The 13060-nt window shown below is 42.3% G+C and overlaps 1 protein-coding gene across 4 annotated transcripts in view; it reads left to right on the top strand.

The window, feature by feature from the left end:
- The window catches only part of LOC113417636 (lethal(3)malignant brain tumor-like protein 4), a 57341-nt gene that overhangs the window by 31727 nt on the left and 12554 nt on the right, over nt 1-13060 (top strand). For all 4 annotated transcript variants that reach the window (XM_087970732.1, XM_026676131.2, XM_087970733.1 and 1 more), the window contains exons 13-18: nt 1133-1247; nt 1701-1803; nt 3282-3446; nt 4587-4721; nt 6702-6766; nt 9804-9970. In XM_087970732.1, the coding sequence (XP_087826858.1) occupies nt 1133-1247; nt 1701-1803; nt 3282-3446; nt 4587-4721; nt 6702-6766; nt 9804-9970 (750 nt within the window). The remainder of the gene's footprint in view (nt 1-1132; nt 1248-1700; nt 1804-3281; nt 3447-4586; nt 4722-6701; nt 6767-9803; nt 9971-13060) is intronic.

Genomic DNA, 13060 nt, shown 5'->3' with positions numbered 1-13060 from the left:
GAGCTGGAAAAGAAAGTAGAATTTGCTTTCTCCAAGGAACTTAAAGTTGGGTTTATTTCTGTTGCTGAGCCGAGAGTGGGGGGAGTAAACAAGCAGGGAATTAGTCTGGAATAATTACGCAGGCACATAAAGGCAAGATTCAACCCCACCCCTTGAATGCCGTTGAACCTTATCTAGTCTGGCCCAGGTGCAAATTGCCAGTCTGGGAAGATTCCTGTGAAATAGGCATTGAGCAATAAAGTAGTTAATTGAACTCTTCACATGAGGATCTGGTTTTTCATGCCTGGCGATTTCTATGCCATGAGGTTCGGTGCCAGGAAAAAAACACCTTTCTACCATTCCTTCAGTTACACTGACATCTCTGATGTTCCTATGTTGTAAATAGGAAGGAATCTGGAGGTGTGGAACTGTAGCAATCTAAAGGCTAAATCTAGTAATCTAAAGAGCTACTTTATTCTTTCACTATTATTATTATTATTATTATTCATTTATTGATTGTCAAAGTCAGCTATGGATGGACGCTCCAGGTAGACTGGTCTGGAGCCAGCAGAGACAATACTGAGTTAGATGGACCTACAGTATAATAGGAATCTTCCTGCATTAATCAGTAGTTGGGTTCTTCTCTTTATTCAGCTGCCAGAAAATTGGGGTAAGTCCAATTCCAAAAGAATCATTGAGTATAAATGCAAGTTACAGATAATCCTCGGCTTACAACAACAGTTGAGCCCAACTTTTCTGCTACTATGCGAGACAATTGTTAAATGAGCTTTCCCTCATTTTACAACCTTTCTTGCCCCAGTTGTTAAGTGAATCACTGCAGTTGTTAAGTTAGTAACATGTTTGTTAAGTGAATCTGGCTTCCCCATTGACTTTGTCAGTCAGAAGGTCACAAAAGATGACCCCAGGACACCGCAACTGTCATAAATATGAGTCAGTTGCCAAGTGTCTTGAATTTTGATCACCTGACCATGGGGATGCTGAAACGGTCATAAGTGTGGAAAAAACAATCATACATTTACTTTTTTCAGTGCCATTGTAACTTCCAACTGTGACTAAAGAAATGATTGCACATTGTATTTTCCTGTATAAACAAACTTTTATCTATGATCTCTTTTTAATCTGCTTTATTAAGATACACTTCGATGGTTGGGATCATGCCTTTGATTTTTGGGTTGATGCCGACAGTCCAGATATTCATCCCATAGGCTGGTGTGCCAAAACTGGACATGCCTTGCAACTCCCACCAGGTAAGAGGAGAAATAACATGAAGGATTTTTTTTTCCTTCCCTCCCACCCAGAGGTGGTATTCAGCAGGTTCTGACCGGTTCTGGAGAATCGGTAGCAGAAATTTTGAGTAGTTCAGAGAACTGGCAAATACCACCTCTGACTGGCCCCGCCCCCCATCTATTCTCCGCCTCCCATTGAGTCCCAGCTGATTGGCTGGGTCTTCTTTGATTGCCCTGCACAGGAGGACAGAGCTGGAAAGCAGGTTAGTGGGATGGGGAGGGAATGGGGTTTTTGCAGTATCCTTCCCCTGCCACGCCCACCAAGCCATGCCCACGCCCACTAAGCCATGTCCACAGAACCGTTAGTAATTTTTTTTTTAATCCACCACTGCTCCCACCCCACTCCCCTGGATCTTGTAATTTTTAAAAAAGACAAAAGCAAGGTTTACTCCAAAACTGGCTTTGTTTTTCCAGGGACTTCCAATGCAGCATCAATGCCAGCAGGACAAGCATGCCCTACTCCTGGTTGCCAGGGACTGGGTCATGTCAGGGGACCCAGATACGGAACTCATTACAAGTATGTATTTCCTGAGAGTTTCAGGGCAGGTTTCCAGAGAAGTGTATCCCCTGTATTTAAAACAGCACACCGCTTCAGTCAACTGTAAATACCAATGTGGGATCTCAGTTCTCAAGAGTTGTGTTGCAGCTCCCTCTTGTGCTTTGTATTTGGCTTCCCTTGACTGCCAGGCCAATGATTAGCATGATAGAAAAGCAATATCAACATCTGTCTACCTCTTAGGGCGATTCGCGTGATGATTTGCTAGCTCTAAAAATTTAACAAGTCCCACGCCAATCTTCTCACGGTTATTCCAAGAGGTGGGAGAAAAGCTGGAATGGCTCAAAACAATATCCCATATTTTTCCTTGCTTTCCCCATCTAGCCAAATTTAATAGAGAATTGCTCCTTGCTTTGGAGAAGGAGTTGTGTGTCACAGATTCTTCTCTGATGATAGTAATAATATCGGAATAATAAGGGCGGAATGTATATTCCAGATCTTGGTTGTGTATGGTGTGTGTGTGTGTGTGTGTGTGTGTGTGTGTGTGTAGAGCACACCAAGATGTGTGTCAGAGGTGGTATTAAGCAGGTTCTGACCAGTTCTGGACAACCGGTAGCGGACATTTTGAGTAGTTTGGAGAACCGGAAAATACCACCTCTGACTGGCCCCGCCCCCATCTATTCTCTGCCTCCCATTGAGTCCCAGCTGATTGGCTGGATCTTCTTTTGTTGCCCTACACAGGAGAATGGAGTGGGAAAGCAGGTTAATGGGGTGGGAAGGGAATGGGATTTTGCAGTATCCTTCCCCCAGGAGTGGGGAGGGAATGGAGATTTTACAATATCCTTCCCCTGCCATGCCCACCAAGCCACACCATGCCCACCAAGCCACGCCCACAGAGCCAGTAGTAAAAATCCCACCACTGGTGGGGTGTAGCGATTTTTAAAAAAAGGTCCAGTAGAAATCTGATGTCATAAATGATTCTATAAATGATAGAGATCCACCTTGAGAAAATTGAATCCTATTATTTTCAGCATGAAAAACTTTGCTGATGGCTATGAAAAAGAGAAAGCCAGAACCTACTCTTTTTATTCTCCTGCTCTTTCCTTCTAAATTTATTCAAAGTCATTTGTTAAATCGTTCTTCTCTTAACTCTTTGTGCAGGCTGCCTCTAGCTAGACCTTTTGATGCTCTATTCCATGCAAGATTTTGCTTTTATTTAATGTTGCTCCCAGCTCTGCCAGATTCTCGGCCTTCCTAAAGAGCACTTGTTTTCTTTTTTTTCTCACTAGATCTGAAATGCCCTTCTCTCTATAGAATTTCTCATTTAGAAAACAATTCGATTCCCTTCCCAAGCTCCATTTGCCTAGTAACCCTATCTTTATTTTGCTCTTGCAATGTTGATGTGTTATATACTAGCTTGTTTATTTAAGGTAGACTTCTGTTTTTAAAATAATCAGCATATTTTTTGCAATGGAAACATTGTTTTGCTTTTGATGTAGGTTAATTGGCTGCCCTTATTCTGAATCCAGTCGCACCCGAGAGGGTTTGTTACAAGATCGCCTTGGTGGAGAAAAACCCTCACCTGGTAGCAGTGCTCCCAAACCCAAAAAACCTGACATTTCAGCACAATTTACAGATTTGCAAGAAGATTCTCCGCAGTCCAGGTGAAGCTGTAGAGTGCATCCTAAGATCTCTTTTACTGTCAGCCATGTTTTATTAAGCTTTTATTTGGTCTAAAAATTAAAAAAAGACATTGAGACTGTAGAAAAATGTACAGAGAAGAGCAACCAGGATGATTAGGGGACTGGAGCCTAAAACATATGAAGAATGGTTGCAGGAACTTGGCTTGGCTAGTCCAGTAAAGGGAAGGACCAGGGGAGACATGATAGCAGTCTTCCAATATTTGAGGGGCTACCACAGGGAGGAAGGGGTCAAGCTATTTTCTAAAGCGCCTGTAGGCCAGACAAGGAAAAATGGATGAAAACTGAACGAGAGATTTAACCTGGAAATAAGGAGAAACATTCTGACAGTGAGAACAATCAACCAATGGAACAGAAGTTGCCTTCGGAAGTTGTGGGAGTGCCATCACTTGAAACTTTCAAGAAGATATTGGACTCCTATCTGTCAGAAATGGTGTAGGGTCTCCTGCTTGAGCAGGGGGTTGGACTAGATGACCTACAAGGTCCCTTCCAACTCTGATTATCTGTTATCTTGTCTGACTACTGCAAAAGATTTTCACCATTTTACTGGCTTTTATTCTCTCGTGTCTGTAAATTTGATTTGTAAAGTTTGAGCTGGGTTTTTTGTTTTGTTTTGTTTGCAGCACTGCCCTTCTCTGTGCTTCTCTGGCATTTGGTGGGGAGTGTACAATACAAGTCTAGCTGGGTAAATTGAAATGGTGCAAAGCAATGGTTCTCAACCCTGCAGATCACTGGGTGGGCCACGATGTCACCATAGAGGATCCTCAAAGGCTTGAAGAAATGTTATGATTTAAATCTTGAGTTAAGTCTTGTGGATCCATGGCCATGGTCTGTGGCCACATTTAAAAGGGGCCCGGGGTGAAGAAAGGGTTAACCATTGGTGTAAAGTCTACAGCGTTCAAACTTTATTGTATGGTGGGATGTTTATTCCAGTATAGTTATATCCCAAATGCAAGATTGCCTCAAAGAACTTAATGAGATGAGACTGACATTTGAGCCAGACCTTATCAATCTAGCCATGTGCATGAAAACTCTCCTGGGTCCTCTGGTTTGGAAGTGACAGATATGGATGGATGTATATAGAATGCATATTTTTCTTATCAGAAAATCATCCACGCAAGAAGGAGAGAGGTCGGGGAGAAGTAGCGTCCATAGTTTTTCTGAACAGTCTGAGACCAGCCAAGAGAAAGACTGGGCCAGAGGGGAAACGCCTACCGTCACGAGAATCAAAGCAAAAGGGTAAGCAAAATGTTTCAGCCAGTCCAACCTATCAAGCAGTTAAGTTTGAAGAAAGTTTGGAAATAGGTGGGCTGCAGATAAGAAGAGGACTTCATTTGAGCCATGGTGGCGCAATGGTTAGACTGCAGTACTGCAGGCTACTTCTGCTGCCTGCCAGCTGCCTGCAATTTGGCAGTTCGAATCTCACCAGGCTCAAGGTTGGCTCAGCCTTCCATCCTTCCGAGGTGGGTAAAATGAGGACCCAGATTGTTGGGGGCAATAGGCTGACTATGTATACTTCTTAGACAGGGCTGTAAAGCATTGTGAAGCGGTATATAAGTCTAAGTGCTATTGCTATTATTTACAAATGCATGGACTCATTCATTCAATGACACAAATGCATTCAACGTGCTGAAATGCATTCAATGGATTTATATCCAAACAATCTCAAAATAAATTCAAGTTGCTTCCATCAGTCCTGAAGCCTGTAAAAATGACCATGCCTTTGTGTACTTGCTTTGATCAAATGCTGATTAAAATAAACCTTAATGCAGCTACAGGCCCACAATATCCCTGTTAGTCTTTGAAGCGCCATCTTCAGGAAATATTTTTAATGGTTATGCAGGTAGTTCTTGACTTACGACCACAAATGAGTCCAACATTTCCATTGTTAATCAAGACAGTTAAGTGAATTTGCCCCATTTTGCAAACTTTGTTGCCACAGTTCTTAAATGAACCACTGCAGTGGTTTAAGTCAGTAACACGGTCATTAAGTGACTCTGCTTCCCCTTTGATTTTGCTGGTCAGAAGGTTGCAAAACGGGAGCCTTTCTGGGATCCCACAACCGTTGTAAAAAGATGCCAGTTGCCAAGCATCCAAATTTCAATCATGTGATCATGAGGATGCTACAATGGTCATAGAGTCTGAAAACTGGTCATAAGTCACTTTTTTAGTATTGTTGTAACTTTGAACACTCACTAACTGAACAGTTGTATGTTAGAAGCAGTTGTATGTTAGGAGATTTATACGTATCTCTAGCCCAACAAAAAAAGAGGGAGATAGCAATATACATTAGGCAACATTTACAAGCAAAACAGGTATATGCAGACGAGGAGGGTAGGATTTTGATGTTAGACGTTTATATAAATTATAAGAAAATGTTATTGACAGTGATATATGCGCTGAACGAGAAACAAGAAAATTTTTATACCAAACTATACAGAAAATTAGTAGAACGGGAATATGAGAACATATGCCTGCTAGGTGATTTCAATGCAATAGCAAATTTAGGAAAAGATTACAATAATGGAAATCTAGGGAAAAAAGGAAAAGGAAAACATTACCAAAAGTATTCTATCAAATGGCAAAAGAATTAGGATTAAAAGATATATGGAGAGAAAGAAATCCAGACAAAAAACAGTCTACTTACTATTCAGCACCACACACATCATGGTCAAGATTGGATATGTTATGGACAAATGGGGAAATGGAACGTAATATAAAAGAAATAGAAATTGAATCTAACACATGGGCGGACCATAATCCCATTAAAATAATTTGGAAAGGATTGAAAAAATCCAGAAGATGGATGCTAAACAAGGAGATCCTAAAAGAAAAAGAATGTGTTAAGATGATGGAAAAAGAATTGGAGTTCTTTCTGAAGGAAAACAAAAAACAACAAACATCAATGCCAAACCTATGGGATACGACTAAAGCATATATCAGGGGCCTAGCAATTTCATATAATACACGTAGATATAAGGGGAAAAAAAGGAGAACAAAAAATGTGAGGAGATGCGAAAGATGTCTTGATGTTGATAACAATGTATAAAGTTTTATTTTGTTTTTAAAATTTGGAAACTTAATAAAATTTATTTTTTAAAAAATAAATGAACAGTTGTAAGTCTAGGACTAGCTGTACTCCCTGGATAAAAACTCTCTGTGTTTTTTTTTATAAACTATAATACGTTTTTGTGTTAACACCCACATTTGATTTTGCAGGATTGGCTGTTCACATAGCTATATAAAGCTCCAGCTAGTGAAGCAAGAGGCTGATGGGGAAAGAGGTTAGTGCCTGTTGAAACTATTGTGAATTTCTGTGCTGATGGCTTCTAAATGTTGAATAACTAGAACCCCATTATTTTGCTCCTTAGTTCAAGTTTGCCTTGATGCTTCTTCCTTTCTTGAATTGTAAGGGCTAAATGTTTGTTTCAAAGATCCACCTGAGAGAAAGTGCTCTGTTTCTGCCAGCAATCAGTAAAAACAAATTTAGTCCCCAGAGAATTTGATCTTCCCTACAATGATGCTGCTGCTTGAATTGGGAATTTTTAAGAACTTGGTTTCGAGTAGGGAAGCAAAAAAGGAGGATCTATAATAAAATGCTGCTGGGTATTCCTAGCTCTTAACGCTGGGAGATTCTTTTAGGGACTCCAATCAACTTCTAGCATGTTCGGGGGGGAAAAATCCCAATTCTGGACTTGAGTGAAACACCCCCCCTTTTTCCTTTTTTAATCCTTCCCATCATGCCGCCCTTTATCATCACCTGATTTTTAAATTGCCCCCAAATGTGCTTCTGATTGAGATAAGTTACTTGGGCCTAATTGTCAACCAGTATGCAGGTAGTCCTCAACTTACAACTGGTTGCTTAATAAACGTTCAAAATTAGGAACGTTTTATGAACCAGGCTAGGTGTGAATCTTTTTAAAATAGAGTTCCCAAACTTTCTGGGTTGGCAAGCACCTTTATGTGTGCATGTGTGCACGTGAATGGGACCACGAACACACACGCAATGCTTGAGGTGACTATAGTGGCCGCGTGACACCACGACAAGAGCAGCCCCATGATATTAGGGCCCGAATTGCGCTCACAGTGACGCTAGTGTGAGTGGAGGGTGTTGTCAGCATTTCAGCAACCCTCCACTCCGCCCAATAACTCTGAGGCAGACATCTTCTCAAAGATTCCTTTTTATTTAGATAGTAAACTGGCACAACTGTGGGATCCTGAATCTGAAAGTTCCGGGCTTCCTTACAATAAGTAAAAACTACAAATCCATCCCCTGCACCCATCATCACGTCACATGGCCCAATCACCATCCGTCCCAAAGTAAGACTTCCTTTCACTATGCGCAACATGACCTAACCTTGAATCAGAAAAAGAATGTTGTTATGTCTAACTAGATCCACTCCAATGAATTCCCCCCTCCCACTTTCCCAGGCTCAATTGTGGCAGCTGGAAACATCAGATCTCAATATGGTTTCCAAAGCTGACAGGTGCTCACGTGCACCGTCCAGCCTGGTGGTCAATAGGCCACGGCTCAGGGGTGGAATTCAACCGGTGTTACTACCGGTTCAGTGACTACATTTGCTGCACGCGCATGTAAAAAAAATCAACTGTGCCGCCTGGACAGCTGACGCGTTGCGCTCAAGTGCATTTGAAAAGCCTCTTTTTTTCCTGCTTTTTCAACCTCAGCTGTACTGCACAAAGCAGCTGAGGAAATAAAGGCCAGGTAAAGAGCCCGGGCAGGCAGGCCAAACAGCAACAAATACAGAACTGGTTCGATGTCTGCTGCTCTTCAGAGCTACTGGTTCTTGTTCTGACCCAAACCCTTTTCCAATAAGACAAACAATAACCAAAGCGAACAGTAACCTTTTAATGAGTCTTACGAATCCCCGGTTAAAAGACTGCTGCAAACTAATTAACTTTGATAAGCACAAACCTTGCCAAAACTGTACAAGACTGCCAAGAATCACAGATAAGAAATATTTCACAACACAAGAGTCTTCAAATACCAACTTAAAATACTGTAATGTCCACGAGGCTGAGTTTCAAAATGTCTTTGCTTCCTGCAAAGAATGTTCGCTTCACAGCTGGCTTTTATCTTCTTGAAGGAGGGGCCATTACCTTGCAGCCTTACTCCCGAGTCGCCCGTGCTGTTGTAACTGCTCTTTCCTATGAGCAATCCTGCATGCACACGGACTTGGCAACGGCTCCTCGGGAACCTCCTCATCGCTGCTGCCAGCCCCCCCTCCCCCAATCTCTGAAGGCAGCAGTCCACTCCCTAATGGTCCTGGACCCTCATCTGACTCCTCGCTCTCCTCAGCCGTCTGCACCTGCTGCCAGCTCACCACAACAGTTCCATAGAACTGGGCAGAACCGGTAGCATCCCACTCCTGCCACGGCTCAGTAGTGAGCCATGGCCCAGAGGTTGGGGACCCCTGTTTTAAAACACTTGAATTATTTTAAAACCAGGAGTGAAGCTAAGAGGAGTGAAGGGGCAAGCCACAATCCTTTCCTGTTGCCAGTAGATGTCCCCAGAGCTCTTTCCAGGCAGCGCATCCTGGAAAGAAAGAAAAAAAAAAACACTCCCGGTGTTCAGTTATATTGCCTCCTTTTTGTCTGTATGGGGAGGAGGAGAAGCCGAAACCCTAATTAGCCATTATTGTCAATCAAGGAAGGGTTGCTATGCTGCGTCCAGCAACACTTCCTCTTCTCCTTCCTACCTAGCGTCAGGCCCCTGGTTCTTACCGCAGTATGAGACGGCAAAAAACCAAATGATCCCACCCACGTCACATCGGAGGGAAGGGGCGAGGAGGGGCAGAGGGAGAAAAGGCCGAACTGCTTTCTCGTTTCTTAGCATCTCCCGGTCCTTTCACTCATGGGGAGCGATGCTAACATCCCGATGAAGCTCCCTGACCATGGAGTCTGGTCTCCTGGGAGTCGGCCAGCGCCTGTCATTATCTGGCACGCTGAGTGCTCTTAGCCGGCTGGGTCGCTGGGAGCAGACCGTAGAGCTGGAATGGTGCCATTAATTTCCAGCTGAAGATGCAGTCACCCAGCCGCCTCCTCTCTGGTAATAGATTGCTGGCAACGGCTCCGGTGTTAGCATCAGGACATCTCTTTAACAGCCGCCAGAACAGCCTGGGATTCTGGTCTTCCCTCTTTTTTTTGCTTTTAGGGGTGGGTGGGAGGGATGTTCTGAAGGAAAGTGATTTCTTGGTTTCCAAAGTGCACCTGAATCAGGGTTAACAGATTTGTTTTTCTTTTCCTTCTCTTTCTCTCTCCCTCTCCCTCCACCCCAACCTCCCTCCCTGACCTCCCTGACAGACACTGCCTTCGCTCTGCAACAGACCCTCCACCAGTCTGTCTTCATGCCTTCCCTGTCTGCCAATCCGACCCACCGTCTCCATCTCTGCTGGGAGCAGCACTGCAAACTGCTGCCGGAGGTCTCAGGCCTCACCGCTAAGAATGTGGCCAAATGGAGCGTGGAAGAGGTAAGTTCTGCTTTTCTTCTCTCTCTCTCTCTCTCTCTCTCTCTCTCTCTCTCTCTCTCTCTCTCTCTCTCTCTCTCTCTCCTCTCTCCCTCTCTCTCTCTCTCTCTCTTTCTCTCCCTCTCTCTTTCTCTCTCTCTGTCTCCCTGTCTCTCTCTCTCTCTCTTTTTCTTCCTGTCTCTCTCTTTCTCCCTGTCTCTCTCTCTCTCTCTCTCTCAGTCACTCATCCTTAACCTCCCACAGCCAGCGATTTTGTTCCTTGCTCTGCTGTGCCTCTGTGGTTAAATTCGGGAGCGAGGATTAGCCCAGCCGGAACTTTTAACCAGCCAGGATCTGGAATGTATGGATAGATATTGATCCTGGGTGTTGCAGTGAGCCCTCCTCTTCAAGCAGCTGCCCCTTCGGGGGGCCTCCACTGACAATAGCATTTTCTGTGCGTCTCTGGGCTGCTGACTCACTATCCCTTGCCATTGGCCCTGCGCATGCTTGCGTGGCTGTGTCACAAGCCATTCCCACAGTGTAGCAGAATTGCTGACACACAGGCTTGTTCTGCCAAGGCTGTCATTTTATAGCGAAAGCTTATTTAGGGTAGGTGGGGGGGGAGGCTATACATTGTGCTACTTTCCCTTCCAGCTGGTTGGCTTTAGCTGTGCATCCTTACCTATCTCGCACAGTCCATTTGCTTTTTGCATTTTTCTGGGGATTAGAAATGGTTGAGTGAGGGAATTAAACATGGCACTGAATGGTTCTGTTGGGGAGCTTTGCATAGCCACGCAGGTGGATGGAAATCCAACTTCAGTTGGATATTAAATTATGGGTACTACCAAACCAATCATTTTGGAGCTCTTTGCAATTGTGCTGGGAAAAGGAAGGTGAAGTTCAAGAACCCAAGCCTCGCTTTTGGCCCACTGAGTTGTACTGTATATATAGAGGCATAATGCAAAGTTCTTGAAGGGAGAACCTAGGTCCAGCTGGGTCCAACTTCATACCATGCAGATGTGCAGCACCCATCATCTCCAAACGGCACCACCAATGTTGCTGCTGATAGGGATTAGTAAGAGTGAACAGGCTCTGTTTACATAGAGACCATAAGGCTGGGGGAGGTTTAATTGTTTTCTTTTGAGAGGGTTTCAGGCGGTGTCTTCCAGCTTTGCTGACAGAGCTACTTGGCCACTGTTAATGTCAGCCTCCTCTGAGTATAGACAAAACCTGTTGCAAGTTTGGAATAGTTGCTTTGAGTTTTAAAGTATTTGCACAGATCTGGGAGAGATTAGTTTATAAATGACATTCAATTTATATGTTTTTTTAAAAAAATTATTAATGAAACAACAGAAAGAAAAACATTTAAAAACAATGAACATGGTGCATACATCCCAACACACCTACTTGTCTTACATTCTCAAATAATACATATAACAAAGAATACAAATTTACATATATATATATAATGTTAATCGCCATTAATACATTTACTCCTTTCTTTTTAAAACCAGTGGTAAAACTTCTCCCAGATTTTGTAATAATCAGATTCAGTCCTATCTTTTAACTCTTGAGTTACTCTTCCCATTTTGGCGCACGTCCAAATTTTCCTAATTATTTCCATCTTGTCTGGTATATCATTACCTTTCCATCTTTGGGCAAGGACTAATCTCGCTGTGGTGGTGACATGGACTATTAAATATATTATCTCTTTATTATATTTTCCCACATTGATACCCAATAGAAAAATTTCAGATCTGAATTCTATTTTAATTTTACACATCTCTTCTAACCAATTTCTAATTTTCAGCCAGTATATTTGAACTTTTTCACATTTCCACCATGCGTGGTAGTATGTTTCAATTTCTTTATTGCATTTCCAACATTTAGGGGATAGTTTCGGGTACATTTTTGCAATTTTGATGGTGGAACATGCCATCGATAAAACATTTTGTGTTAAATTTATATCTTGAAACTCTTCTACATTTAACTCATCCTATTCACGTTTATTTGAATGAGGGTCCCATTGAGTTCAACAGATCTTACACGTATGTGAAGAACATATATTTCTGGGCATACTTTTATTTTGATATCAAATGCATCATAGTGTTATTGTCTGTCTTACCTATTAGGACTAAGCCAATCTCTTTATTTTCCACAATGACAAATGTTCAGCCTGCTTCTTGTCTCCTGGGCACACGATCCATTTGTAAACCTATGTACAAATTCTCCTCTACTTCAAAGGAGATGGAAACATGGACCATTGGCAGTGAGGAACATTTATGGTATAAAAAGTTTTCTCAGACCACACTAATATAGTGCCTTTAGCCCTGAAACACAAAGTTAACTTCCACTGATTTTTTAAGAATGCTCATTGTCTAATAAATGTCCCTGGTTTTTTTTTCTAACCATTACATCACAAAATAAGATCAGTTTGTTTAGTTTTATGTTTTAGATTTCTAATATAGTAGAATCAATGTTATATATTGGCCAGAGCATAATATAGACATAGCTTTTTTTTGTTGTTGTTGCATATGAAGTCAGAATTTGACTGAAATGATGTAGATTCAAAAGTGCCTTGGCCAAAGAGTTCACTATCTCTGTCTCAAAAAAGAGAAAGAAAACCTCTTGAATTATATCTATATGAATTCAAAAGCGAGGGGATTTTTTTTTTCTAATTTCACAAATCACTGCAGCAGTGGGAGCGTTAGCAACCACCGAAGCAATCTGCAGGGAACATAACCGATAGTTTGCTTTTTCACCCCACAAGCAAGAGCCGTCTCTTAAAGTTTGTTTGCGTATTTCTCCAAAGCCTTTTAGCAAGTTGTCCAACTCTTTGAAAGGATGCTTAGTGTCCTTCGTGATAGTATTAATTGTTTGAAACTTGTTCAATTCCTTCTGCAAGAGACATTAATGTGGGAGTAGAAATCCGCTCCTGATCTTCTCTAGGCTGGTTCCTTTTTGTAAAAAATCAGAATAATCCTGCCATAGCCTACTTAGATTTGTCAAAAAGAAAAGGCATCTTGTTGGGTGCCAATTAGCATACTTTGAAACATTTGCTGGAAGGACCAAGAAACTTTTTTTTTTTTTTTTTTTTTGCCTTAGAGATACCGG

Source organism: Notechis scutatus, chromosome 8 (genome assembly GCF_049901735.1).
Source record: "Notechis scutatus isolate UNSWTSFEM ecotype Mainland chromosome 8, rNotScu1.2, whole genome shotgun sequence".
Taxonomy (NCBI): domain Eukaryota; kingdom Metazoa; phylum Chordata; class Lepidosauria; order Squamata; family Elapidae; genus Notechis; species Notechis scutatus.
This window is presented reverse-complemented; position numbering and strand designations above follow the sequence as displayed.